Raw genomic sequence first — 27,875 nt, 5'->3', positions numbered from 1 at the left:
CTCAGTAGTTGCAGCTGAGGGCTCTAGTTCCATGGCCTGTGGGGTCTTTGTTCCCCACCCAGGGATCAAACTCTCATCCCTTGCTTTACAAGGTGGATTCCCAGCCACTGGACCAGCAGGGAAGTCCCTCTCCTTCTGCATTCTTTGATCTGTGTCCCCAAGGTCCCTCTGGCCACCTGCCTCCCTCTTCCCTTTCCCAGAGTCTCAGTGGCTGTCCTTTAGCACCGAAGGGAGAGGGAGGGGTTGAGAAAGGCTCCCCAGTCTCCAGCGTCAGGGCCTGGTTGGGTGGTGTCGTGGTCACGAGGAGGGGAGCCCGGGGGGCCTTCTTGATCCCCAGCCCTTCCCCCAGCCTCTGTGCTCGCTCTCCTCGCACCCCTAGGTCTCTACGGTCACTCCGCTGTGTATCACGAGGCCACCGACTCCCTCTACGTGTTTGGGGGTTTCCGCTTCCACGTGGAGCTGGCAGCCCCGTCCCCTGAGCTCTACTCCCTGCACTGCCCTGACCGCACCTGGAGCCTGCTGGCCCCTTCTCAGGGAGCAAAGGTCAGAAAAAAGGGCCAGACAGATGAGTCAGCGGGGGCAGGGGGAGTGCCCCCTCCTTTCCCAGTGCCCCAGGGAGTGGCTCAATCCCGGATTCCTACTCCGCCTCCTTTCCAGTCCCCCCCTCCCCCAAGTCTCCCCTTCTATCTGACCTGGAGGTCACAATCAACCACCAGGAGGTCAGAGGCCTGGGTTCTGACCTGGTGCTCCCACTTCCGGGTGTGGCCCAGACAGGCCCCTCCCCTTCGTGGCGCCCCCGGCTATGAAACAGGGAGCTGAGGTTTCTTGTGCCTCTGCCTCCAAGGCCAAGGGAGTCAGTGTGAGTGAGAGCAGGAAACCTGGGTGCCTAGAGACAGCCGCATTTTCCATCCATGAACAAGTTTCCAAGCCCTTCTTGGGGCTAGACTGCAAGGGAGATGGAAGTATGAGCCCCAGCAGGAGAACCCCAGTCCAGCTGGCGAGGTCACACAAGAAACCAGGGGTTCATCTCAAGCCATCCAGGCTGGCTTTCTGGGGAACAGCATGGAGCATGAGGGTTCTGGGGGTTCACGAAAAGGGGATGGCTCTAGAGGCGGCTCTGAGGAACAAGGGAGATTTCCTGGAGGAAGGAGTGAGATTTGAGGAAGGTTAGGGTTGGGTGGGCTGGCAGGGGCTGGGGCGTGGGGAGATTTGGGGTGGCAGGTGGGCTGAGAGGGAGCAGAGGACTGTGGGCCCTCACAGGCCACCCTGCCGCGTGTCCCTGCAACAGCCCCGGCCACGACTCTTCCACGCCTCGGCCTTGCTAGGGGACACCATGGTGGTCCTCGGGGGGCGCTCCGAACCCGACGAGTTCAGCAGTGACGTGCTGCTTTACCTGGTCAACTGCAACACCTGGCTCCTGCCCGACCTCATCGGTGAGTCCGCCGCCCTCCCCGGAGGCCCCGGGACAACCAGGGGGCGCTCTGGCCTGGCCTGAGACCCCGACTCATTGGCAGTCACGTGGACCCCTTCAGACCAACAGGCAAAGCTTTGGTCTTCTCCACATTATCTCAACACCCACGGAAGCACCCTTCTTCCTTTTTTTTTTTTTAGGAATGTTTTAAATTCTGATTATGAAGTCGTGGTAGATAATTCATAAAATAGGAAGAAAAGCATCCCCCATAATCCCATTCTCTAGAGATGGCTGTCATATGTGAGGGTGTTTCCTTTCAGTTCATAGGCTGGCAAGGGGCTGTATCTTGCCTTTGTGTTTCACTTGACCATTGTAAGTGATTGACTGGGTTTCTGGGTCTGTCTCCTTTTCATTTTGTTTCTCTCTCTGTCCCTCTGTCTGTAGTTCTCTTTTGCTTTTAATCTGTCTTTTCCACCACTCTGTGACTGTTTTTTTTTTTTTTTTTAGGATTTAAAAAAGTGTAGGTGCTCTGTGATGACCTAGATGGGTGGGAGGGAGGTCCGAGACGGAGGGGATGTATGTATACGTGTAGCTGCTTCACTTCCTTATACAGCAGAAACAAACACAACATTGTAAAGCAGTTACACTCCAATAAAAATGCATTTAAAAAATAAAAATTTAGGGGAAATCACGTAATGAAATTCGCCACTGTAAGATGAACCGTTAAGTGACATTCAGTACCTTCACAGTATTGTTCACCCACCACCGTAGTCTGGTTCCAGAAAATTTGCCTGTTTTATTCCACTCTCTCTGTTCCTTTTTCCTGTTGATGTGTCTCTCTCCCTCTTTCCGTCTTGCTGTGTGTGTCTGATTCTCTTGTTCCGTTTGGCCTTGTCTATCTTCTCTCTGCCTTTTCTTGTCTGTCTCTGCTCTTCTTAGACCATCTCTCTGCCCAGCATCCCTCTCTTGACTGGCTCCTGTGTGTGAATCTCTGCCTCCAGTCACCTGTTCTCTCTCTCTGAACTTTCTGTCTTTCCCCAGGCCCAGCCTCCGTGGGACCGCCAATGGAAGAGTCTGTGGCCCATGCTGTGGCCGCGGTAGGGGGTCGCCTGTATATCTCAGGAGGCTTTGGGGGAGTGGCCCTGGGCCGCCTGCTGGCCCTGACCCTGCCCCCTGACCCCTGCCGCCTGCTGCCCTCGCCCGAAGCTTGTAACCAGACTGGGGCCTGTACCTGGTGCCATGGGGCCTGCCTGTCCGGGGACCAGGCCCACAGGTAACCATGGAGACTGACAGCACCTGGGTGGGTGGTACTGGTGCCGTCCAAAGGGGGTTCTGTGCTGGGCCAGGCTTGTTGGGGAGCCCTCAGTAAGGTACTGTCTGGTTGGGACACCAGCTGCCCTGGGAGAAGGGCCAGCTCATCATAGGTGGGGCAGGCTTGGGGAGCGCCCGAGTGGGACCTGTTAGTGGGCTGGGGCAGCTGAGTCTAAACTGGGCCCCAAATGACCAGTTTAGGGTCATTTAGACCACAAAGATTCAAAGTAGGGCTGGGTCTAGTGGCTTTTAGAAACACCTGAGTTGGGGAAGACTGAGACTGGAGAGGTGGGTGGGCCTGCTCAGAGAGGGCTCCCAGGGCCCAGCCGCCCTGGGCTCTGTCCAGCTCCGGAGACTCCTCGTCTGTAGTTTGGGAATCCAGGCATCTCAGGAGGCTGAACGTGCTTTGCTGGCTTTAGCACAGACTGTATTGGCCGCAGTGACCCTTTGCTGACGTGAGGCTACTAATGGGCTTCATTTTGTCCCATTACATGTGTCACCGTGTTTACTACAGAATATTATAGGCTCTGATTTTTAGGGTGCTCCCCCAGACTTTGCTAGGGGTGTTACATAACAGTGGGTACACCCACTGCTTTTCTAAAACCTAGAAAATTCTGAAACGTGTATGCCTTCAAGGATTTTGAGTCAGGGATTGCAAGCCTCCACGTGGGTGATGGGGAGTCACCGAAGGGGTGAGCAGGAGAGGGCAGGGGTGGGCTCGTGGAGGAGGAGGGGATGGGGAGGGGAGGCTGCAAGTGTAGGCCTGAGAGGAGGAGCCTTGAGCTTGGCGGGGGGCTGCAGGGGTCGGTTAGGAGGGGGTGGTCAGGGAAGAATTTAGGAGGAAGAGGCCTCCATGGGTGGAGGGCCAGGAGGACATGGGGTGTTGTCCAGTGTCTCTGGCCTGGGATGACAGGTGGCCATGGGATCATCACCAAGTGAGCTCAGGAGGGGCCGGTCTGGGAGGCCTGTGCTGAGACCAGTTGGAATGGACCTGCGGGGCCTTTAGACCAGTGTCCAGGAGGCACCAGGGAGGGGCACCGGGTGCGGGGAGGATGGAGCCTGGCTGAGCGTGATGGGCCAGGCCTCCCACCTCCCCAGGCTGGGCTGTGGTGGCGCCCCCTGCTCCCCTATGCCCCACTCCCCCGAGGAATGTCGGCGTCTGCGTACCTGCGGCGAGTGCCTGGCCCGCCACCCCAGGACCCTGCAGCCTGGAGATGGAGAGGTGAGTGATGGGGGAGGGGGGAAAGCGTTTCAGGAACCACGGGGCTCTCCACCTGGGATCAGGTGGCAGGAACTGAGACTGGGGGGGTGCCGGGGGCCCTGACAACCCTTCTGAGCCAGTACCTCCCCCCAGGCCTCTGCCCCCCGCTGTAAGTGGTGTACCAACTGCCCCGAGGGTGCCTGCATTGGGCGCAACGGGTCCTGCACCTCAGAGAACGACTGTCGCATCAACCAGCGCGAGGTCTTCTGGGCCGGGAACTGCTCGGAGGCCGTGTGTGGGGCGGCCGACTGCGAGCAGTGCACCAGGGAGGGCAAGTGCATGTGGACGCGGCAGTTCAAGAGGACGGGTGAGCGCTGAGGCCTGGTCCCCGCGGGGAGAGTCTGGGGGGGCCTGGACTCCTGCTCCAGGGATGCCAGGGGCTCGGGGGCCTGGTCTGAGGGAGGAGGTGGGGGGCGGGCAAGGGACCCAGACCCACTCCTTGATCCCTGCGCCCCCCAACCTCAGGGGAGACCCGCCGCATCCTTTCGGTGCAGCCCACCTACGACTGGACGTGCTTCAGCCACTCGCTGCTGAACGTGTCCCCGATGCCGGTGGAGTCCTCACCCCCGCTGCCCTGCCCCACACCCTGCCACCTCCTGCCCAACTGCACCTCCTGCCTGGACTCCAAGGGTGCTGACGGGGGCTGGCAGCACTGTGTCTGGAGCAGCAGCCTCCAGCAGGTACCACACCCTGGCGGGGTGTGTGGGTGGCCCTCCCCTCACCCCCACATTCACCTTTCTCCCCACCGCCGCCTCTGCCCCACGTCCTCCTCCATCTCCTTAGGTCTGCTCCCACCATCACACTTCTTCTTCCTTCCCACTTTCTCTCCCCACATCTCTTTCTTCCTTCTTTGCCTTTTTTTTTTTTTTTGGCCACGCCACGGGGCTTGTGGGGTCTTAGTTCCCCAACTAGGGATTGAACTTGTGCCCACAGCCGTGAAAGCACAGAGTCCTAACCACTGGACCACCAGGGAAGTCCCTGAGTCTCATTGTTCAAGTGTTTTTAGAGACCTCAGTCTCTGCCCTGAATCCTGGTGACTGGTAACTCCCCTAAGTCACCCCATTAACATAAACTCAGGTGTAAAGAGGTTCCTTGTGAATAACAAAAGATGTCCCCATCACTCAGGAACCCCTGTGCATTTTAGTAGCTCAGTACCAGGGACCCGGGACAAAGAAGAAATATATCTGGCGTCATACCACTCCATCCCATAGGAGGGTCATCCACATTAGAATATGTGCTGCAGAAGCGAGCACAAGGGTTATCCACATTAGATGGGAGAATTATTTAGAGCCTGGAGCAGTGCCTGTTCTTCAGTAGAAACTCAGTAATTTCCCCCCCCCCCCCCCACCCTGGGAAAATCTCCATTCTCTGCTGTCTGGGCCACAGGGAGAATGTCAGTGCAGCGGCTGGGGGTGGAGGGTGCTCCCTCTGGGGGTGCTCCGTGTGGCTGCAAGGGCAGAGGCCCCCTGCGGTGCCTCCTCTGACAAACAGAGGCCTCTCTCATCCTCAAGCCTGGGTTCCTGCTGGTGACACAAGGTCTCCCTAAGTATTTTTGAGATTGGTATTATTTGTCTTTACTGGGATTCCAGGGACTGGAAGACAACACCTGCAGAGAGCCCGCAGGCAGCTGAGGAGCTGGGAAGTGGGAGGGAGTGGTGGGGCGGCTGAGTGGATCGCATGGAGCTGGTGCTGCCTGGGAATGTCAGAAGGCCGCTGCCACATCTGAGTTCTGGGAGGATCAGCTAAAAACTAAAGTGTGTTGGCTCAGGGTTTTTTTTAAAAACACAGGTCAAGGGGACTTCCCTGGCGATCCAGTGGTTGAGACTTCACCTTCCAGTGCTGGGCTGTGAGTTTGATCCCTGGTAGGGAACTAACATCCCACATGCCTCGTGGCCAAAAAAAAAAAAAACCAACTAAAAACATAAAAAAATGCCACTGCCCATCCCCCCACAGCAGATCAAATGTAACAGGTTTGCAGACAAGACCTGTTGTGCTGTGGCTCAAGGGCAGCCATACTGTAATTGTCAGACTTTGTTCTTCTGAATGACTTTGGCCTCAGAGCCTGGGGCAGGCAACGGTGCTGTCTTCCCCACTGACTCACTGGCTTCTTCCTTCCTTCCCTTTCTCCTTTCACCAAATTCATCACCGAGCACCTTCCTCGTGCTGGGCACTTTGCCAGGCGGTGGGCATAGGTCAGCAGACAAGCTGGGATCCTGCGTCTCTTCCAGGAAACGCAGTTAATGGTGTTGGGCAGCATTGCATTGGGCCACTACAGTGGTCCCAGAAGAGATTGCTGAGCCGACTGGAGCCTTGGGCTTCTAAGCCCCCTTCCCAATGGCCCTGCTGTTTGCCAAGGGGGGCACTAAATTTAGATCTGGAAGCCTGACCTGGAGGAGAATTTGGCTCCGGCTGTTCAGCCAGGCTCAGCTCATCACCGGCGTAGCCCGCAGTGGGTTCAGAGCTCCGGCCACAGCAATCAGGGTTTTCTATTTCAGGATTGCACAATTGCTTTGTTTCTTCCTGAGTGCATCCAGACAGACAGCCTAGACTAATCCCTTTCCCCTTGTACTTTACTTAAGGCCAGAGCTGTAAATAAAATGCTCTCATACAGTGAGGTAAGTTCCTGACCTCACTGCATACCCTGTCTGAGTGCCCGGACACAATAAGTGATGGTGCGTGAGCTGCGGTGCGGCCCCTGACACAGGCCCCAAATCCTCCCAGCCAAGGGCAGGAGGGCCCTGTTGCCCCAGTGGCAGGGCCCACGTTCTTTTTTTTTTTTAATTAGTAGTTTAATTAAAAGTTTTTTTGGACACTCTGTGCCTCATGAGGGATCTCAGTTCCCCAACCAGAGATTGAACCTGCAACCCCTGCAAAGGAAGTTCAAGGTGCTAACCACTGGACCGCCAGGGAAGTCCCTTCCATGTTCTTTCTAAGAGACTGTGGCTGGCCTCCCCCCTCCTGAATCTTGTTTCTGTGTCTACCTGGGACCATTGCCTTTCTCTGACTGTAAGAAATGGCTGTATCCCAAGCCAGGTGGTAGAGAGGGCTCACCATACCAACACAGTGGCGCCTCGGGTAAGGCGGGTGGACAGCGCAGCCAGGCACCGGAGCAGGAGCCGGAAGGCTGCCTCTCCGCTCGTCCTCGGCGCGTGTGGGTCTCATCTCTGCTGCCTTCTGCCCTGGCTCTTTCCCCGCCCCTCCCCACTCTCTTCCTTTGCTGTCACTTGTTCATCCTAACGGCCCGGCCAGCCCTGGTCCACACAGCCTAGTTTCAGGGCTGTCCCTAGCCTGACTTCCGGTCAGCACTTCCAGTTACAAAGGCTGAGGAGGGAGGATGCTGTGGCCCCAGGTGATGGCCGTTTTGGCCCACCTGGTTGTGGCCAGCAGGGGTGAGATCTCTGAGAAGAGGGTGCGGCCCAGGGAGCCCCCAGGACATGTGTGCCTGATGGTCTTCCTCCGCCGTTTCCGCTCCCGCAGTGTCTGAGCCCCTCCTACCTGCCCCTGCGGTGTATGGCCGGAGGCTGCGGGCGGCTGCTCCGCGGACCCGAGAGCTGCTCCCTGGGCTGTGCTCAGGCAACGCAGTGCGCCCTGTGCCTGCGGCGCCCCCACTGTGGCTGGTGTACCTGGGGGGGCCAGGATGGGGGCGGCCGCTGCCTGGAGGGTGGACTCAGTGGCCCCCGTGACGGTGAGACCGGCGGCTTTGGGGATGGGGTGCGGGTCTGGCCCCTGTCTGGGTTCCGACAAGGGGGTTGGTGCGGAGAATGAACGTGGGGGCCCTCGCAGGTGGTGTTTGGGGAAAGTAGGAGCAAGGGCCAGGGGGGCTGGGTGGGAGGTACAGAGGCTTGCCCTCCAGCAAAGCCTGGTGTCCCCACGTCAGGGCTGACGTGTGGGCGACCTGGGGCCTCCTGGGCCTTCCTGTCCTGCCCCCCGGAGGATGAATGTGCCAATGGGCACCATGACTGCAACGAGACCCAGAACTGCCACGACCGGCCCCACGGTTACGAGTGCAGCTGCAAGGCGGGCTACACCATGGACAAGTGAGGCTCTGGCTGGACCAGGACTCTGGTGGGGTTGAGGGGAGTGGGCCAGACTGACCGTGGGGTGGAAGAGCCTGTGAGGAGCAGTAAAGGATGGGACGTGGACCCAAGCAAGATGCAAGGAAACACAGTCCAAGGTGTGGAGGAGGGTGTGAGGTAGGCGCTCGGTCCAGGGAGGGCAGGTTGGTGCATTGGTTTGATAGGGTGCCCTGGAGTGGGGGGTCATTGCTCCCGCAGGAGGTTCTGGGCTGGACCCAGGAGCGGGGCAGTGATGGAACAGACCTGGGGGCAGGGTGGACTAGTGGAGAAGAGGGTGGGTAGTCGGGGGTGGGCTCTGAGAAGCTGTGAGGACCCTGACGCCAGCCAGGTCTGCTCTGGGGAGGGGGCGGCTGCTGCCCTGCCCTGACCCCCACCCCCTCCCTGCAGTGTGACGGGGCTGTGCCGCCCGGTGTGCGCCCAGGGTTGCGTGAACGGCTCGTGTGTGGAGCCCGACCACTGCCGCTGCCACTTCGGCTTCGTCGGCCGCAACTGCTCCACGGAGTGTCGCTGCAACCGCCACAGCGACTGCGCCGGCGTGGGGGCCCGCGACCACTGCCTGCTCTGCCACAACCACACCAAGGTGGCCGTCCGGGATCTCCAGGCCTGCCCCTGGGCCCTGCTGGCCTTCCGCCTGCAGTCAGACATCTTGAGCCTCATCCCAAGCCCCAGTGAACTAGATGCAGGGAGGAGGTGGCATAGCCCCATCTCAGGGAGGATGAGAGGACAGTGGGGACACCTTCTGGGGCTGTGTCACAGTGGGGTGTGCCTGGGAGTAGTGTGACAGAGTTAGTGCTGGGCCAGTGAGGGTGAGCATGTGGAACAGCATCTGGGATCAGGTAGGGAAAGGCTTTCCGAGCTCAACACCCTGGACTGAAGGGGACTGAGACCCCTGTCACTGGAGGTGTGCAAGTGAAGGTGAAGGGCTAAATGGTAGAGGGGCTGGGGTAGTTAGTAGTAGTTAAGTCGCTAAGTTGTGTCTGACTTGCGACCCCATGGGACTGTAGCCTGCCAGGCTCCTCTGTCCATGTGATTCTCCAGGCAAGAATACTGGAGTGGGTTGCCATTTCCTTTTCCAGGGGATCTTCCCGACCCAGGAATCAAACCCAAGTCTGCATTGCAGGCAGGTTCTTTACCGACTGAGCTATGAGGGAAGCCCATAGAGGGGCCGGGGTGGCCCAAGCCAAATGCCGGAGCCACTGCTGCCTTCCCAGGGTGCTCTCAAAGTGAAAAGTGTTAGTCGCTCAGTTGTGTCCGACTCTTTGCGACCCTATGGACTGTTGCCTGCCAGGCTCCTCTGGCCATGGAATTCTCTAGGCAAAAATACTGGAGTGGGTAGCCACTCTTTTCTCCAGGCCAGGGATCAAACCCGGGCCTCCTGCATTGCGGGCAGGTTCTTTACTATGTGAGCCGTCCCACCAGGACCCTTCACTCCCTCTGACCACTCTGTCCTTGGTTTCCAGGGCAGCCACTGTGAGCAGTGCCTCCCACTGTTCGTGGGTTCAGCCGTTGGGGGAGGGACCTGCCGGCCCTGCCACGCCTTTTGTCGTGGCAACAGCCACGTCTGCGTCTCCAGGAAGGAGCTTGAGATAGCCAGGAGGGAGCCAGAGAAGTACTCGTTGGATCCAGATGAGGTGAAAGGCTGGGGTCCTGAGCTCCTGGGTCTGAAGGAGGAGGGGTCTGGTCCGAGTCAGTTTGTGATCACCCTGTCCTCCCTTGGCCAGATTGAACACTGGGTGACAGAGGGTCCCAGTGAAGATGAGGCTGTGTGTGTGAACTGCCAAAATAACAGCTACGGGGATAAGTGTGAGAGCTGCCTCCATGGCTACTTCCTCCTCGACGGGAAATGCACCAAGTAAGTGGAGGGGGGCCAGGGACCTCCGCCTTGCCCAATAGGAACAGCTCTGAGAGCCAGACTCCTCTCCCCAGTCCTCAGCCCTCAGGCAATGATGGGATCCCCTGAGGCTAGGGTTGGGGGCAGTAAATACTCGGGTGGGAGACCTTCTGCCTCAGAGGCTGGTGCTGAAATGCAGGCTATTGAGCAGCCCTGGTGGAGACTGTTGGGCAGAGAGACAGCCCTGGGATGTCTCTGGTGGGCCAGTGGTTAAGAATCCATCTTTCGATTCAGGGAACGTGAGTTCTATCCCTGGTCCAAGAACTAAGATCCCACATGCTGGGGAGCAACTAAGCCTGTGCACTGCAACCTGAGAGCCCACGTGCCACAACGAAGACCCAGCACAGCCAAAGACTTAAAAAAATGTTTTTAATTTAAAAATAAGAAAAAATAGAGAGGACCTTGAGGGGAAGCCTCAAGCCAGTCTCCCCATTCCATCCCCTTCCTTCTGACCCTGGAGTCCATCCAACCTGGGTTCTAATCCTAACTCGGCCACTGAACAGCTCTGTGGCCTTGGGGTAAACGGCTTGACCTCTGTGAGCCTCAGCTTCCTCTTCTGGCCTCACGGATTGGAGCTTGTGTTTACAGCATCCAGCCTGGCCCCTGTAGGTCATGGGAGCTCTATAACCCGAATCTTCCCTCTCTTCAGATGCCAGTGTAATGGCCACGCGGACACGTGTAACGAGCAGGATGGGACAGGCTGCCCATGTCAGAACAACACAGAGACAGGCACGTGCCAGGGCAGCTCCCCTAGTGACCGCCGAGACTGCTACAAATACCAGGTATGCCTGGAGATGCGAGTTATGGGTCAAGGGCCCTGTGCCCAGAAGAGGTCCACGCTGGGATGAGGTAGCCTGGCTCAGGCAGGACTGACCACATGGGTCCAGTATCTGTGGTCCTGGGGATCAAGATCAGCTTGATAAACTGACCCCTAGTCAGTGTCAGGCCCTCAGGGTGATGCTGGGAACCCAGAAATGAGCCTCTTGGGGGGGTTTCAGGGTGGTAAGGAGACAGACTCCGTTACAGGTAGTCACAACTTAGAGATGGCAAATGCTGGAAAACTCATATCATAGTAGCTTGAGCAAAAAAGAAAATGTGGCTCTCAGAACTGAGTTCTGGAGTTGCCTTCAGGGCTGGCCAGATCCAGGTGCTGACACTTGGGATTGACCAGGGTCAGTCCAAGCTCCAAACCCAACCAGCTGTTTGACCTGGGACAGGTGTCACCCAGGACCAGTTTTGCTTTCTTGATGTTTAATCAAAAGGCCTGTTGGTCTTTGTCTGAACAGACAGCTTTGGAGATGAGTTCAGACCTTCTCCTCCAGCAGCTCTGTTTGGGGGCTCTGATAAAGCAGTTTCTTTCACTTCTAATGATAGCAGTTGTTGCTGTTTAGTTGCTCAGTCATGTCTGACTCTTTGCCACCCCATGGACTGTAGCCCACCAGGCTCCTCTGTCCATGGGATTCTCCAGGCAAGAATACTAGAGTGAGTTGCCATTTCCTTCTTCAGGGGATCTTCCTGATCTAGGGATCAAGTCTGCGTCTCTTGCATTGGTAGGCGGATTCTTTACCACTGAGCCACCTGGGAGACACCCAGTGATAGCAATGGTGGTTTCTGTATAGGGAGTGCTCGCCGCTGAGCTGGAGCTATGCCATAGATACAGTGGAGACAGCACACACGTGGAAGGCGCAGGATGGGGCCTCAGTGAGCTGTGGGCAGAAGAGGCTCAGAGACCTGTCCTGGGTCAAATAGCTGCTTGGGTTTGGAGCTTGGACTGGCCCTGGTCAACCTCAGAGACTGAGTGATTTCTATTGGACTGCAGGAATCAAGTGAGCTGTTATCCATCCACTCATTCATTCCGCACATATTTACTGAGCACCTAGTTATGCCAGGCACTATGCAGAGCGCTGGGACACAGTACGGGACAAAACAGGCAAAATATTCTGTCCTTCCCTGGTGGCTCAGACGGTAGAGAATCTGCCTGCAGTGCAGGAGACCTGGGTTTGATCTCTGGGTCAGGAAGATCCCCTGGAGAAGGAAATGACAACCTACTCCAGTATTCTTGCCTGGAGAATTCCATGATCAGAGGAACCTGGTGGGCTTAAGGTCGTAAAGAGTCAAACATGACTGAGTGACTTAATGCTTTCACTTTCTGGGGAACTCGTGGAGAAGTCCAGCAATAAACAGAAAAAAAAGTCTGACATCCAGGGTGTTCGTGATGAGCAGTAAGGAGGAAAATGAAGCAGAGAGGAGGGCTCGGGGGGTGTGGGGGAGTGGAAATGGTAGATACAGTGGCCAAGAAAGGCTTGAGTGAGAAGGTAACACTTGAGTAAAGACCTGATGGACATGAGGACACTGGACATTCAGACTTGAGGAAGCAGGGAAGCGATCCAGGCAGAGGCCCCAGGGCAGGACCTACTTACTACAGTCAGAAACAGCAAGGCTAGCAGGCCAGGCAGGCCCACTCATGCGGGGCCTATGATTTCAGCAGTGTTTGCTACCGGGGTACAGAGGAAGAGTCTCCAGTTCAGCAAAGGTAGGTCACTAGTCCCAAGGCCACAAAGCTAGGGAGGTGGTCAAGTCAGGATTCAACAGAGCTCTGCATCGCTGCGTCTCAGAGTTCCAGAGGCCTCGCCATCAGGGTGCTGTGGTTGCTGGGGTGACACCAGGAACCGGAGTGTGGGGTGCTGTTAGTGTCCACACTGTGTCAGGGAAGTTTGGGGGAGGTGGTCACAGGGAGGCTGCTGGGACATGGGGGCAACTAATCAGTAGGTACAAAGTAGAGGACCCACTATAGTGGCAGAGGCTACTTACCAGTAGGTACAAAATGCAGCCGGTCTCCTTGGAGGACTGGACACTGAGCTGTCCCACCCTGCCCCGCCCGCAGTGTGCCAAGTGCCGAGAGTCATTCCACGGGAGCCCGCTAGGGGGCCAGCAGTGCTACCGCCTCATCTCCGTGGAGCAGGAGTACTGCCTGGACCCCACGTCCCAGACCAACTGTTTCCACGAGCCCAAGCGCCGGGCTCTGGGCCCCGGCCGCACCGTCCTCTTCGGTGTGCAGCCCAAGTTCACCAACGTGGACATCCGCCTGACGCTGGATGTGACCTTTGGCGCCGTGGACCTCTACGTCTCCACCTCCTATGACACCTTCGTGGTCCGCGTGGCTCCCGACACTGGTGTCCACACTGTGCATATCCAGCCGCCACCGCCTCCCCCACCCCCCCCACCCCCTGCTGACGGCGGGCCCCGGGGACCTGGGGACCCGGGGGGACTTGGGGCTGGAGGTGGGCCGGTTACCCCAGCAGAGCCACGAGTGCGGGAGGTCTGGCCACGGGGCCTGATCACCTACGTGACAGTGACAGAGCCGTCGGCGGTGCTGGTGGTCCGAGGCGTGAGGGACCGGCTGGTCATCACCTACCCGCACGAGCACCACACCCTCAAGTCCAGCCGCTTCTACCTGCTCCTGCTGGGTGTGGGAGACCCAAGTGGGCCCAGTGCCAACGGCTCAGCTGACTCGCAGGGCTTGCTCTTCTTCCGGCAGGACCAGGCCCACATTGACCTGTTTGTCTTCTTCTCCGTCTTCTTCTCCTGCTTCTTCCTCTTCCTCTCGCTCTGTGTGCTCCTCTGGAAGGCCAAGCAGGCCCTGGACCACCGGCAGGAACAGCGCCGGCACCTGCAGGAGATGACCAAGATGGCCAGCCGCCCCTTCGCCAAGGTCACCGTCTGCTTCCCGCCAGACCCTGCTGCCCTAGCCCCCGCATGGAAGCCGGCCGGGCTCCCGCCACCCGCCTTCCGCCGCTCCGAGCCCTTCTTGGCACCCTTGCTGCTGACGGGGGCCGGTGGGCCCTGGGGACCTGTAGGAGGGGGCTGCTGCCCACCGGCCATCGCCACCACCACTGCCGGTCTGCGAGCCGGGCCTATCACCCTTGAGCCCACCGAAGATGGCATGGCCGGCGTGGCCACACTGCTGCTTCAACTGCCTGGCGGGCCCCACGCACCCAATGGCGCCTGCCTGGGGTCAGCGCTCGTCACGCTGCGGCACCGGCTACACGAGTACTGCGGCGGCGGCGGGGGCGCTGGGGGCAGTGGGCACGGGGCTGGTGCCGGCCGGAAGGGGCTGTTGAGCCAGGACAACCTCACCAGCATGTCCCTCTGACCCTCGGCGGGACCTTCGGCCACAGCAGTCGAGTCCCCTTAGGGTGGCCGCCCTGGACTTGGGTGCCCTTCCAACTGGGACACTTGTGTCCTCAGAGACTTCTGGTTTCTTTCCCCTGGGGGGAGGGTCCCCAGACAGAGCCTTCTTTGTTCTGCGTACTTACCGAATACCTACTACGCGCCAGGCACTGTTGAAGGCACTGGGCGTGAGTGGGAACCAAAACATTTAAGGTCCCTGTTCTCGCGGGATTTTAGGTCCCAGTGCCGGGACACTGTCGACGTGCACATGCGCGCACAGGTAGACGAGGAAAAGCATGTCTGAACCAGGCGAGTGGTGTGAGTTAGCAACGGGATGTGCCTGTGAGGGACCTTGGGGTCGTCAGTTGTTCACTGTGGGAAGCTCGACTTTAAGAAGGAAACTGACTGTGGGAGGAGCTGTGGGGAGTGGGTACCAGGCAGAAGGAACTGTGAGGACAGAGGCGCAGAGGCGGGAAGTGGCTGATGTTACTGAAAAGGGTTGGAAAGCTGGCCAGTGTGGCCCTGACCAAATGTGCAGAGGCGGTGGGGTCAGGGTTGGGCAGGGGGCGGGTCACCCAGGGCCCACCGACCCCAGATAGGGCTTGGGGTTTTATTCTCAGGGCATTGGGAAGCCATTAGACAGTCTTCTGAGGGAGAATGACAGGATCTGAGGTATTTAAGAGGTCACTCAGCTGTGTGGAGAATAGACTGGAGGTGCCAAGAGAAGCTGCAGGGGGACAGGACACGAGATGGGCCAGGTCAGGGTAGAGGCCGTGAGAGGAGTCTGGGACGGAAGCAGGGGGTAAGTGGAAGGATATGATGGCATACACAGACATCGGAGTAGAGGGGGAAGGAGGCCAGGTTGGCACCAGCTTTGTGGCCCAACTGTGGGCCAAGGTGGGGTTGTTGGTGAAGGTCGGACAGACTGGGGCTGTGGGGGAAGATTAGGAGTCAAGCTTTAGACCTGAGATGCCTTTCAGCGACATCTCCTCGGTCAGGTCCCACCAGGGACACAGCTGCTGCCCTGAGGATCTCAGCAGAGGGAGCTGAGTGTGGGGCTTGGCTCAGTGGTAAATGAGGGGTGCTGCTGTCAGGAGACTGGAAGTGGGGCCACCCAGCGAGCCAGAGCAGGATGCTGTTTCTGCCACCACAGGCTGCAGGGACAAGATCAGGTTACGCCCCGGCCAGGGTCACTGCACTGCCAGGGCACATGAGGAGACAAAGCCCCTGCCTGAGATGCCGGCCTGGGTGAGGTTGTGGGGGAGGGGAATACCCAGGTTGGGAATAGAAATGAGTTTTCAATGTACAACTCTCTTCCCAGATGACACTGCCTTGAAGCAGCATCTGGCCTTTCCCCAGGGCCTCCCCTCACCCCAGCTGCCACCTTGGATTTCTGAGTCTTTCTGTCCCTTGAGGACTGCCCTGCCTCCCTCAGTCCTAACCATCTTGAACTTCAGACTCCTTCTTTCCCAAGACTCCACCCCCAGCTGTTTCTTGGACCTTGGGAAGCGGGGACCCTGTGTCTTCCTGTCTGCTGGGGGCCTTCGTCTAAGAGGCTGATCCCTGTGTGCCATCAGAGGCTGCAGGGAAATTGGGGGGAGCAGTAAAAGCAACAAATAAAAGAGTGTGTGGAAGACCCGGTGTCCAGTGCTGTCTGTAGGAGATGGGCTGGCTTGGCCCTCTGACCCAGCACCTGAGAGCTGGTTATGTTGGATAAACATCCTTATCTTGGTGCCCCCACCCCCCAAGCCATGTGGCCAGGGCCTGATTCCTCACCATCTCTTCTGGTGGGCATGGGGGTGGTACCACTACAGAAGCTCGTTTCCCAGACGGCATGAACTGAGGGGACCTGAGGGCAGTGAGACCTTTGACCCTTGCCCAGATCCCTATCAAAAGGAGACCCCTACTCAGCTCAGGAAGGAAAACGGCCTGCCTTGGTCCCAAGTTTGGGTTTTATTCTGGCTCCTGACACTAGGAGAACTCAGGCAGCACAAAGACTGAAATGAGGCCTTGGCACAGCAAGCGTTCTCCACTTAAGTAGATTCTCGCAACCCAAATGGAAAGCATCATGGGAACTTCTATTTGCCAGTCCCGTGGGTGAGCAAGAGCCCTCTTGTGAGGGAAGATGGGGACAGGAGACCCCACCCCTTCAGTGTGGCTGGGAGTATTCAACAGTGTACTTTTGGGGGGCATCCCTGGTGGCTCAGTGATAAAAAATCCACCTGCCAATGCAGGATAGAGGGGTTCGATCCCTGATCTCAGAAGATCCCACATGCCACAGAGCAGCTAAGCCCTGGTGCCACAGCTACTGAGCCTGTGCTCTTAACATCTGGGAGCCAAAAACCTCTGAGGCCCGACAAGCCCATGCTCCCCAACAAGAGAAGCCACTGCAAAAACCTTCACCCTGCAACTAGAGAGTGGGCTTGTAGCAAGGAAGACCCAGCACAGCCAAAAATAAATAAAAATTTTTTTTAAAAGTTACTTTCTGCAAACCCAGCCCCTAGGCATAGGCTGGCCACCTCTGATATTTAGCCAAGAACACAGCAATGTATTGCATCAAGGGGGCCAGTGAGCCTTCAGTGCAGCCTGTGGGTATCACGATATTTTCAGACTTGATGGGCAGTTTAAGGAATTTTTGGGGATTACTCTACCCACACACATTTTGCCTTTATGAGATGATAGTTGCACCTAACCTCCAAGACGTGACTGTGAACTTAAGCTAAGTATCAATGCTAGATGGCTCGCTTGATCTTTTCATTTGATTTTTCCAACAACCAATTGTATGAAGTAGGTACCCTGTAGTCTCCATCTTGCAGATGAAAAAACAGTACTTCATAGGCATTATGGAGAAGGAAACGGCAACCCACTCCAGTACTTGTGCCTGGAAAATCCCATGGACCAAGGAGCCTGGTAGGTTAGAGTCCATGGGGTCACAAAGACTCAGACACCAGTGAGCGACTTCACTTTCTTTTTCTTTGAGTGACAGCTGCCATATGAACCCGAACCTTCTGACTCTCTCACCCATGTTCCTGACCACCAGGCTCTTCCACCTCCCAAGGAAGGACGGCATTACTCAGCCCAGATTGACCTCACTGAAAGCTCTCTCAGCGCAGAGCAGACGCTAGGAGTCGGTGTTCAAAACGGCCAGTTTGTGATCAGGATAAGGCAGAATTGCCCGACTGGGGAGCTAAGTAGTAATGGGACATGCTGCCTCAGGAGTCCCAGAGCCAGTGGTCATCACGCATAACCAGAAAGGAGCTGAGGTTCTCCCAGAATCCTACATGTTGTGCTCAGACCCTTTGGTAAGGTCTCTGCCTAACACTCACACTGTGACTTTGCCTTCCTAAGCAGAACATTTGCTCTCAGACTGGATTTTTCTCTAGGACAGAGCTACCCTCCCTCCAACCCCTGTCACTGCTATGTAGATGTCCCTGTACAGATGTCCCACGGCGTGTTCCTCCTTCCTCCGTGTCAGCCGCTTGCCTGGCACCTCTCCTGGTATCCACACACCTGAATGCAAGAGGCTCATAGTGAAGTGAGAGAAAGCCTGGACACGGGAGGCTAGGGGCCTGGATTCTAGCCTGTGTGTGGCCACTGACATCCTCGGGACTTCAGGAGAAATTTTATTGAGGGCCTACAGCACTCCAGCACTGCTCAGTGCTTGGCATGAGTCTTTATTTTATATTATTTATTTATCTGGTGGTGCTGGGTCCTAGTTGTAGCATGTGGGATCCTTAGTTGTGGCATGCAGGATCTAGTTCCCCATCCAGGGATCAAACCTGGGCCCCTACACTGGACGTGCGGAGTCTTGGCCACTGGACCACCAGGGAAGTCCCAGGGAGAGCCTCGCTCTTAAGATGACATGTGAGCAGCAGTGAAGGAATCAGCCGTAAGGACATCTGAGGAAAGAATTCTGAGTTGCAGGAACAGCCAGCGCAAAGATCCTAACGTGGGAGCGCGTCTAACATTTCAGAGAAACAACAAAGAGCCTCCTGTAGAATAAAGAGGGAAGGTCACAGGGGGAATAAGAGGCAGATTGTGCAGGTCCTTAAGTTGCTGTGAGAACTTTTTTTTTTTTTAATACTTATTTTTATCTGTGTCAGATCTTAGCTGTGGCTTGTTGTGGCTCACAGGCTTTGTCGCTCTCCAGCATGTGTGATCTTAGTTCCCCGACCAACGCTTGAACACATGTCCCTTGCATTGGAAGGCAGATTCTTAACCACTGGACCACCAGGGAAGTCCCAAGACTCTGGCTTTTTCCTCCACGCAGGAGGTGCCATCAGGGAGTTCTGAGCCCAGGATGTATGTGATCTACTTCCCCACGTGTGTCTACAGGGCTCCTTTGTGGGGGAGAAACTAAAAACAGGCTGGAGGTAAGGCAGGAAGCTCAGTGGGGGAGCCACTGTGGTTGGAACAAGTCTTGCAGTAGAGTGGGGAGAAGGGAGACTCCGGATATGTTCTCAGAATTTGTTGCGGCAAGAAGCTCAGAAAGGTTTCTTAATTTACTAACATAACACAGCTAGGAAATGGCAAGAGTCAAGGCTGAGCTCCAGGTCTGTCCAGTTTTGAAACCTGAACAGTTTTTAATCTGCTAGTTGCTTTTGCAAGAAAGAGGGTGGATTGAATCAGATGATCCTTGAGTGTTCCTTTCAGCTCTAGACTTTTAAACCTGACTGTTCTGTGCTTTGAAGACAGAGCCCTCAAATCTGTTAGCATTGTATGTAGACCAAGAGTCCATAGGCAATGTATGAGCAAGGGGACTTCTAAATTTATTCTTTGAAGGGTTAGTGCCTGCATGGTTCCCAGACAGCCTTTCTGGGTTTGCTTCTTTTCAGGATCTGATCAAGAGCTTTAGGTTGGCAGCTAAGGAGTTAGTGGTTTTACTTTGTTAGCAAGGACTCCCTGACTGAGTGAGGGAAGAGACTTGCCAAGGTCGTACACAGCAGATGCAGGTCAAGCATCCGCCTCTGGAACTCCATCCACACCTAGGCATCTCCCCTTTGTCCCCGCCTCCCTCCTCAAACCTCCTTCTCCACCCAGATTCCTTCCCTGGGAGAAAAAGGAAGTAGGCGGAGTTGGTTTTCAGGTTTTTATTGTGGACGCATTTTTGGTGAGGGATGGGGCGGAGGGGCAGGCCTTCCCAGGAGAGGGCAGAGGAGGGCAGGCGTCACGGGGGGGCGGGGGCGCGGAGAGGAGAAGGGTGGGGGAAACTTCTTTACTCTCGGATCTTCAGTTCCCGCGCCATCTGACAGAGGGCGCAGGGCAAACAAAAGGTGAGGGCTGCCCAGTCCTTCCCGACGGAGCCCTAGAGGGTGGGAGAGAGAGGTTAGCAGCCCTAACCTGGCATCTGAGGAGGCCAGTCCCCCAGCCCTCGGCTCCCACGGGCCCCGGGCGCGCACGCACCTGGATGCGGTAGCGCTCGCGCATGCCGGTGCGAAGGGAGTGCAGGCCTCCGGGCAGGTAGGGCGTGCAGCAGCACTCGCCGAAGTCGTCGGAGATGCGGCAGGCGAGGCACAGCGGGGCGAAGGTGCCGCACAGACCTGGGGCGGACACGGGGCGCTAAGGGCGGGGGCCTCCGGCCGGCTCCGCCTCGGGCAGGGGCGAGGCGGGGTCCGCGGGGCGCGGGGTGCGGGTCCCAGAGGCAACTGAACGTTGGAAGAAGTGGAAGTCCCAGAGGAAATGAGGGGTCCGAAGAGTAGGGGTTTCGAGAGCGGGAAAGAGGGTTTAAAGAAGGAGTTGGAGCCACAAGGAAAACAGTCGAGGGTGCAAGGGGGACGAGGAGGGTCCCCGTGAGAGTTGGAAGGTGTGATGAAGCCAGGATCCTAGGGAGTGTCGGGCGTCGGAGAAAGGCGGGAGGGAGGGTTAGAGACCGGGATTCAGGGCCCACTGAAGGGACCGGGGAGTGGGGTGAGGAGGGCGAGGCTGAGGGTGACCCTCCGTCCCCTCCCGCTCCTTCCCCGGTCTGGAGAGGGAGCGACAGGGCACTCACAGACGGGCATGTCGTTGCAGCAGTCCGTGAGGCCGGTGTGCCAGTCACTGAGCTGGGTCTGGTAGCAGGTGCTGGCGCTTTGGGGCTGACTGGTCACTGGGTAGGACATGGCTGCGGAGGGAGGGGGCGGGGGTCAGCGGGCAGCCCCGCAGCACCTCCCTGGCCCTGGCACCTCTGCCGCCCCTCCCTCTGCCGGGCAGTCCGGGCAAGGCCACCAGGCCGCCCACGGAGGGGACACCACTGCGTCTTCCCCGTCCCTGCCGCCACTTTTCGGGCATCGCCACCCCATTCTGTCCCCGGAGTTGCTGCCTCCTGCATGTCTGGTTCAGCTGGGCGTGGGGGGTGGGGGGCATCCTGCAGGTCTAGGGGAGGTTAGCGCCACATGTGGGCGGGGCCGAGACGTGCCGCCGCCTCCTCCACGTCTGGGCTTGGGGTGCTGGGTTCCCGCGTTTCAGGGCTTCTGGGGTGCAAGCAGGCGCCGTCTGTCTTCGAAGCCAGAGTGCCCAGGGGAAGGAAGTGGCCATGTTCCAGGGACTGGAAGGTTTGGGGGTCCATCCAGCGATCCCACCTTTGCCTTTCACGTTGTCGTGCATCTCAAACTGCATCTTGCTGGCCCTGAGGAGGTGGCGTTGGGGACCGCAGAGGTGGCGGCGGTGACAGCGTCAGAGTCTGCCCAGGGGGTGCTGGATACTGAGGGAGGTCAGGGCAAGGGGCGGGGCAGTGGGGACTGAGTTCTCAGGGGTAAAGTGCTGGGGAGAAAGAGGCCAAGTCAGCTTGCCTGCTAGGAAAGGATGGGACAGGGATGTATGGGGTTGGGGGCGAGAGACTCGCCCATCTCTGTACAGCTGCCCGACAGACCCCCAGAGGACCCTCTTATACCAGAGGCAGTGCTGGAGAGAATGACCAAGAGACAGGCAGGCAGAGTCAGAGACAAGGGGAGAGAGAGATCAGAGCTGGGTGCCTATAGAGATGCCGCCAGTAGCACTCACACCTGCCCGGTACCTTTTTTTCCTGCAAGCCCCTTTCACGGACAGAACACTTGAGGCTCAGGGAGCTGAAGAAAAATAGCTCACATCTGATGGCCCAGCCAAGAGGGTTAGCAGGGGCGGAAGCAAGTCCCAGAACTTCCAAATTCAACCCAGTGTCAACAGGTTGAGAAGGGAGGAGGGTCACAGGGTGCAAGAGAAAGATAAGGATGTCCAGAGAGGTAAGCAGTCAGAGGAATGTAAGGAGACAGAAGTGGAGTTGGCTGGAGGAAGGAACGAGCAGAGGCACCAACCTCTAAGCAGAGAGCTGTGGGCAGATGCGCTTACCTGCAGGACTGCTGCGGCGATGATGGAGACAGAGGTATGGGTGACACCTGGGCACTGAGTGGCTTATAAATGGGCGGGCTGTGTGGTGCTGGGCGGAGCTCTGACAAAGATGCCCAGGGAGCCAAGCCGGTCTGGCTGACCCTCTTCTCCCCACTGGGACTTCCCCTCCCTCCCTCTCCATCCTTCATCCCGCTTCTGCTCAGCCTCAGAGGACCTAGGAGATAGTGGGGGAGGGAGTCCAAGGGTGAGGAGCTGGGAGTAGAGGTCTAAAATGAAGGGGGCAGAAAGAGAGATGGAGACAGAGGGCAGAGGGGAGGTGCAAGGGGCCTAGCTGCCCAGAGACCAAAGAGAGGGAAAGACACAGAGATGGGGAGGGACTGGGAGACAGAGAAGGAGAGGACCAGAGGGGAGAGAGAGACAAGGAGATTCAGAGAGATGGAGAGAGACAAGAAGACAGAGAGAGAGAGAGAGAGAGATGCTGAGACAGAGGGGCACAGACATCTGGGGAGAAATAACAAGAAAGGGGGAACCAGAGATTCAGAAAAGAGAAAAAAGGTCAGGTGAGTGGGGGTGCCAGCCACTGGCTGACCCACGCCCCACAGCTTCAGAGGAAGGGAAAGTGCGAGACGAGAAAGACCGGTGGTGCTCCCACCACCCTTAGTGAGGCCCCAACTTCCCTGGGAGTGGGGGCTTCGGGTCCTCCCAATCAGGCCTACCAGGCACATGGGGGGACAGTGTGTTTGGGGGGTGACCCATGCTGGAACCAAAGTAAATAAACACACCTCACCCAACTCCAACTTGGGAAGGGAGGAGGCTGGGAACTGAGAAACCTGTGGTTCCTGAAGGAGGAAGATGTGGTCCAGGATGCTTGAGTCCAAGCAGATCAGAGGACTGGGGGCTGGGACTCCCAGGTTTGAGGGCAGAGGGGGCTGAGAGTCAGACTCTCAGGGGTAAGCTAGGCTGTGTCCCTGAGTCGGGTAGGGGTCCTGGGATACCCAGACTTCTGGCTTCCTGGGAAATGAAAGAGCTGGGGGCCTGGGTGCCTGAGTCACCCAGAAGTCTCCCCTCAACAGGTCTGGCGGGGTTGGAGGTGACTCAGTGAAGGAAGCGGCATACGAGCCAGGTGGGTGAGGTTCCCAGCACGGGTGTCACTCCAAAAATGTAGGAGGCACTGGAAAATCGGGGTGTTAGCTGCAGAGGGAGTGGTGTCGTCACGCGCTGGGCATCACCTTACTGACCTGGCGTCCCGTTTTCCCCCAAGCCTTGGTCTCCTGGCACTGCCCCAAAGAGGCTTGCTGTCCTTGTCCCAGACCTAAGGGCAGCACCCAGCCTCTTGCCTGTTGTCGCCATCACTTGGTCTGGGAGCCTGAATGTCTGGGAAACATCTCCCCGCTCTGTACCCCATCTCTGCATTATTGTCTCTCTGGCTCTGAATCTCTCCTTTCTTTCTTTCCCCATCTCTGCAGATCTGTCTCCCAGGTTCTCCTGGTTCTCTGTCTCCTCATCTCTGAGGCCCTCATCTCAAGTTCTGTGTCTCAGTGCCCTTATCCGGGAGTCTCTGCGCTCCGTCTTGGCATCTCTCCCCACCTTGAGGCCTGCTCCGTGGAGGCAGCCACAGGACCCCCTCCCCCAGCAGACCAGACCACGGGCTGCAGGTGACTCAGTCAGGGTCAGATTCTAGGGCTCCTAAGATGACAACCTGAGTCGTCCTCAAATTTCCTCTTCCAACTCTGACATAGCCTGGGGGCCCCAATTAGATACAGCAACTCATGTAGATGAGGAAATCAGGACTGGAGAAGCTGTGAGGTGGCCTGCTCCGGGGTGAGGAGGAGGGCAGAGGGCAGGACGAGGAGATCTGGGGGCTGAGGGGTGACCATGGCAGAGTCCCCAGGCACCTGGCCTACATCCCCCTCAAATGGGTTTGCCAGATAAAATACCGGATGTCCAGTTAAATTAGAATTTCAGATAAACAATACCTTTTTACTATAAGTATGTCCCATATGGGGCTTGCCAGGTGGTGGCTCAGTGGTAAAACATCTGCCTGTCAAACAGGAGACTTGGGTTTGATCCCTGGGTTGGGAAGATCCCCTGGAGAAGGAAATGGCAACCCACTCCAGTATTCTTGACTGGGAAATCCCATGGACAGAGAACCCTGGTGGGCTACAGTCCATGGGGTTGCAAAGAATCAGACACAACTGAGCACCTAAACAGTAACAGTAGCAGTGTCCCATAAGTTGGAGGGAATATACTTACTCTTAAAAAAGTATTGGGTTGGCCAACAAGTTCGTTCAAGCTTTTCTGTACCATCTCTGTACCATCTTCTGTACCATTTATGAAAAAACCCGATCGAACTTTCAGGCCAACCGAATATTTGCTGTTTACCTGAAATTCCAATTTAACCTGGTGTCCAGTATTTTTATTTGGTAAATCTGGAAACTCACTTTCAAAGAAGGGAATTCATAAAAGAGGAAATAATAGCAATCCTCTCCAGTATTCTTGCCTGAAAAATTCCATGGACAGAAGAGCCTGGCACGCTGTAGTCCATGAAGTCACATAACTGAGCATGCACGCATGAGGGGAGAGGAGGGAGATGGATTGGTAGCAATAAACAGAACTAAAATAAAGCGGGTGGGAGGATCCAAGTGTCTGTGCCCCTCTTCCCCCAGAACACAGGAATCCCTCCTCAGAGTTCAGGTCCTACTCACCCTCCTTGCCTCCCTTAGAACCCAGTCCCTACTCCAGAACCCAGGCTCCTAGCCTCTTTCTCCCCAGAATTCAGGTGTCCAGGCCAGGTCAGGGTCCAGTTGCCCAATGTGGGTTTCACAAGGAGGGTGGTGCCATCCATTACCCTGGTGGAACCAGTCCGGCTGAGCAGACAAGTGAGGTGGCCCCCATCCCATCCTGAGCCTGCTGCTTCCTCGAGGGCCAGCCCAGCGGGGCTGGGCGCAGAACAGGACGGACTCAGGGGCGCTCTGGGTGCGTCAGAGTCTGGGTTTGGGTGTGTTGTATCTCTGCTGTGTGGTGTGTGTGCCTCTCTAGGTGCTGCTGCTTCTGTGTGGGGATTGTCGTGATGTGTCTCTCTCTGAGTGTCCCTGTGTCCTGGGGTGTGACACGTGAGAAGGTCTTTTCTATTCACGTGTCTGGATTGCCCTCCTGTCATTCTCCCTCCTGTGCACCTGTGTTTGGATGGGGTCTCAGTTGTCAATTTCTGTAATTATGACTAGGTTAAGGCAGGAATTATTATTTTTTAACATTTTATTTATTTATTTTTGGCCTTGCTCCGTCCCTGTTGCTGCACGGTCTTTTCTCTAGTTGTGGCGAGCGGGAGCTAATCTCTAGCTGTGGGGTGTGGACTGCTTGTTTTTGTGGCTTCTCTTGTTGCAGAGCACGGGCTCTAGGGCATGTGGGTTTCAGTAGTTGTGGCGCATGGGCTTAGTTGCTCTATGGCATGTGGGGTCTTCCTGGATCAGGAATTGAACTCATGTCCCCTGCAATGGCAGGTGGATTCTTTACCACTGAACCACCAGGGAAGCCAAGGAATTAGTTTTTGAGTGGTAGCTTTGTATTCTGGACTCTATAGCCAGAAAACCTTAGTTCAAATCTTGATGGCCTCTGAATGGCTGTGAAACCTTGGGCAAACCACTCAACTTCCCTGGACCTCAGTTTTCCCATATACAAAATGGGTTTTTGCCAATAGAGTTGCTGAGAGGATTAAATGAGTTAATTCATGTAAAGAAACTGCATCTGGCCCATAGGAAACATTTTGCGTTTATGAGGATAGTGGGGATGATGTTCTAGTTGCTGGTGATGCAATAGTGAATAAAACCAAGTCTTTGCTCATGGTCCTAATAGGGATTGGATAAATGGCCTGTCTGTGGCTGGGCATAAAACCACATAACTGGGGTGTCTCTTTTGCATGTGGAATGGGATATTTCTGTGTGGTGTCAGTGCAAGTGATTTCACAATTGTGCACCTCTGTGTGTTTGTAGGTAACTTCACGTGCTGTGTGTGGGTTCTCTGCTTCTGTGGGTATAAATGCAAGATCATACCAAGCAGGTGTTGGGGGACACATGTTTGTTCTGATCTTGCATTCCTGACTCTGAGGTGCCAGGGGTGTGCCTGTATTTGGGGTCTTGAGAACTCCTTTCTCCATCATATTAAAAAAAATTTGTATTTATTTTAAAATTTATTTTTGGCTGTTCTGAGCCTTCGTTCTTATGAGCGCTTTTCTCTAGTTGCAGAGAGTGGGGGCTACTCTCTAGTGATGGTGCATGGGCTTCTCTTATTGTAGAGCACAGGTTCTAGGGCTCTCGGGCTTCAGTAGTTGTAGTGCCTGGGTTCAGCTGCCCCGCCACATGTGGGATCTTCTTGGACCAGGGATCAAACCCATGGCTCAGGGTAAAGAATCTGTCTGCCAATGCAGCTGGCTGTAGTTTCTCCCTAATGGGAATGGTGGGCCCAGCGGCTTTAGGAGAAACACCAGGGTGAAAGGGAAGATGAGAGGAGACAGGTGAGGCCTGGGCGGGGATGAGAAAGAACATGATGGGAAAGCAGGGAGAGATGGCAGATGGGGAACAGGAAGAGCTGCACGAAGAGATGTGGATGTTCGTCGTCCACCCATTCCATAAGCATTTGGTGAGCCCTTGCAATGTGCCAGGACCTCTGGCAGGCATTGGTTCAAGGCTTGGGGGAAAGTAGAGAGACCCAGAGGGATGAAGACCCGCCAAGAAAGCTTTTGGTGCACCACCTGTGTCCAGAGTGGGCCTCAGTGACAGTTCTGGGTGATGGGGATCCAGAGATGGGGAAGGACAGAGAGGGACCTGCCCTTCTCCTATCCTCCCTGAGGCTGATCTAGGCAGATCAAAGAACACAGGCCGGGGGGCCAGGGGGCCAGGGGAGGGGGAGGATTCTCCCAGACCAGGGACATGCCAGGAATCATTTTTGTCATCTCCTAATAGGATAATGATACACGACACACCCATATCGTCCTAATCTGTATTTTCGACCCCAATCAGGCCCAACACCCATAGTGAGAGGCCTGGTATCTGTGAGTTGAGGAAGAAATACCTGGGAGTCCCTATCCCTCATCTTTCCTCCTCCAGACCCCAGGAGTCCCAGGCCCCAAACCCCCACCCCCACCCCCTGGGAGTCCCAGCTCTGTCTCTCTTCTTTTTTCACTGTGTCCCTTTCCCTCGCTCTCTGGGCCTGTCATTATCTGTTTGTCTTCTTTATCCCCTGTTTCCCCTTCCCTCTCTTGGGGCCTGTCTGTCATTATCTGTCTCCATCGGTGCTTTGTGTCTCTCCTGTCTCTTCACATCTGGATCTTGATTCTCTCTCGCTGGGCCTCGATTTTCTCACCTGTCAAGTGGGAATAATAATAATCCGATCACTTAGAGCTGATAAGAGGAAGACATGAGATAATTATGTAAAATGCTTAGCACAGAACCTGGGCCACAGTAAATTTCATACAAGTGAGCTCTATTGCGGTTATTGTTTTCAGTATTTTAATCTCTCAGTTGCTATCTATGTTTTTCTCTTGGTTTCCACATGAGTCTCAAGTCTCCTCCTGTTCTGGATTTTTTCTGCACACAGCAGCCGCCCCTGGCTTCCCTTTCAGGGATGAAGTGTAAAGGGCAGTATCGAGGCCAAAGCTTCCCCTAAGCCTTTTTCCTATTCATCTTTAGTCTAAGCCCCACCTCAGGAACTCAAAACTCTGGCTCCAATACAATACGTAGCCACAAAAACCTCTGAACCCCAAATCTGTGATCCTTGGGCAGGCCAGTGACCCTTGGGATCCAGAAGTCCCCGAATCTGGAGCATGATTCTTCAGGGTCCCAGTTCCCCTCTTCCTCAAGATCCAGGAATCCGGACGCTCAGCCTCTACCTCCGTCAGACTCAGAAGTCTAGGCCCCTCAGTTTGTCCTTCTCAGGACCAAGAAGTTCGGACTCTCATCCTCTCTCAAGACAGGATCAGGCGGTCGAGCGGTCCAGTTCTACCTGAAGCCCAATACCTCACCCAAGACCCTTCTGCAGTCGCGCACGCGCTCAGCAAGCTCCCGAGTCTGTCTTTTTTAGAGCCTTGTCTGACACCGGAGCGCGCCTCCGAAATCGAGCTGTGATAAGCTACCCGTGACGTCAGTCAGCAGTTTCCAGCCAATAGACACTCCGCCCCTAACTCCCTGGGCCACTCAGGACAGGGCGCACTCCCTAGTAGGCGGGTCCACAGCCCAAGGAGGACCGAGATAGAGCGGTCTCGGCAGGTCCAGCCAGGCAGCCAAAAGTCTAGGTGTTTGCCGATTGGCGTGTGTGTGTGGGGTCTGCTTCGTAGACGCTGGAGCGGCTCTTGAACGGACAGGTTCTGCGAGTCTGGCCTGGTAAGCCCTTCACAGCATACCCAGTATTGGGATTCTGGACACAGCTCGGACGGGAAACGGTGAGATTTTGTTGAGGCCG

At 56.3% G+C, this 27,875-nt stretch overlaps 2 protein-coding genes across 3 annotated transcripts in view; one reads left to right on the top strand and one right to left on the bottom strand.

Moving 5' to 3' along the window:
* MEGF8 (multiple EGF like domains 8) overlaps positions 1-15,756 on the top strand; it is a 41,211-nt gene extending 25,455 nt beyond the window's left edge. The window contains exons 29-41 of the mRNA XM_043434938.1: positions 380-543; positions 1,289-1,433; positions 2,453-2,684; positions 3,821-3,944; positions 4,077-4,290; positions 4,449-4,663; positions 7,461-7,668; positions 7,861-8,020; positions 8,447-8,639; positions 9,520-9,690; positions 9,781-9,911; positions 10,600-10,732; positions 12,835-15,756. Of these exons, the coding sequence (XP_043290873.1) occupies positions 380-543; positions 1,289-1,433; positions 2,453-2,684; positions 3,821-3,944; positions 4,077-4,290; positions 4,449-4,663; positions 7,461-7,668; positions 7,861-8,020; positions 8,447-8,639; positions 9,520-9,690; positions 9,781-9,911; positions 10,600-10,732; positions 12,835-14,103 (3,359 nt within the window). The 3' untranslated portion in view covers positions 14,104-15,756. The remainder of the gene's footprint in view (positions 1-379; positions 544-1,288; positions 1,434-2,452; positions 2,685-3,820; positions 3,945-4,076; positions 4,291-4,448; positions 4,664-7,460; positions 7,669-7,860; positions 8,021-8,446; positions 8,640-9,519; positions 9,691-9,780; positions 9,912-10,599; positions 10,733-12,834) is intronic.
* Positions 15,757-19,195: 3,439 nt separating this feature from the next.
* On the bottom strand, positions 19,196-21,473 carry CNFN (cornifelin). 2 transcript variants are annotated; one of them, XM_043435123.1, is made up of 5 exons: positions 21,423-21,464; positions 20,678-20,858; positions 20,110-20,220; positions 19,524-19,660; positions 19,196-19,425 (listed from the first exon to the last, which is right to left on the bottom strand). In XM_043435123.1, the coding sequence occupies exons 2-5, from the start codon at positions 20,712-20,714 to the stop codon at positions 19,336-19,338; spliced, it is 375 nt and encodes a 124-aa protein (XP_043291058.1). In that variant the 5' UTR covers positions 20,715-20,858; positions 21,423-21,464; the 3' UTR covers positions 19,196-19,335. The 2 variants fall into 2 exon arrangements, with proteins under 2 accessions (XP_043291058.1, XP_043291059.1); XM_043435124.1 differs by lacking the exon at positions 20,678-20,858 and having other exon boundaries at positions 21,423-21,473.
* Positions 21,474-27,875: the final 6,402 nt, after the last annotated feature.

Source organism: Cervus canadensis, chromosome 18, assembly GCF_019320065.1.
Source record: "Cervus canadensis isolate Bull #8, Minnesota chromosome 18, ASM1932006v1, whole genome shotgun sequence".
Taxonomy (NCBI): domain Eukaryota; kingdom Metazoa; phylum Chordata; class Mammalia; order Artiodactyla; family Cervidae; genus Cervus; species Cervus canadensis.
This window is presented reverse-complemented; position numbering and strand designations above follow the sequence as displayed.

Bases quoted from the DNA above. Each gene is read 5' to 3' on its own strand.
- CNFN (XM_043435123.1), bottom strand. From the start codon at position 20,714: ATGCAGTTTGAGATGCACGACAACGTGAAAGGCAAAG. The intron at 20,221-20,677 runs GTGGGATCGCTG...CTCCCTCCGCAG, and splicing joins CGACAACGTGAAAGGCAAAG to CCATGTCCTACCCAGTGACC. The intron at 19,661-20,109 runs GTGAGTGCCCTG...TGTCCGCCCCAG, and splicing joins CTGCAACGACATGCCCGTCT to GTCTGTGCGGCACCTTCGCC.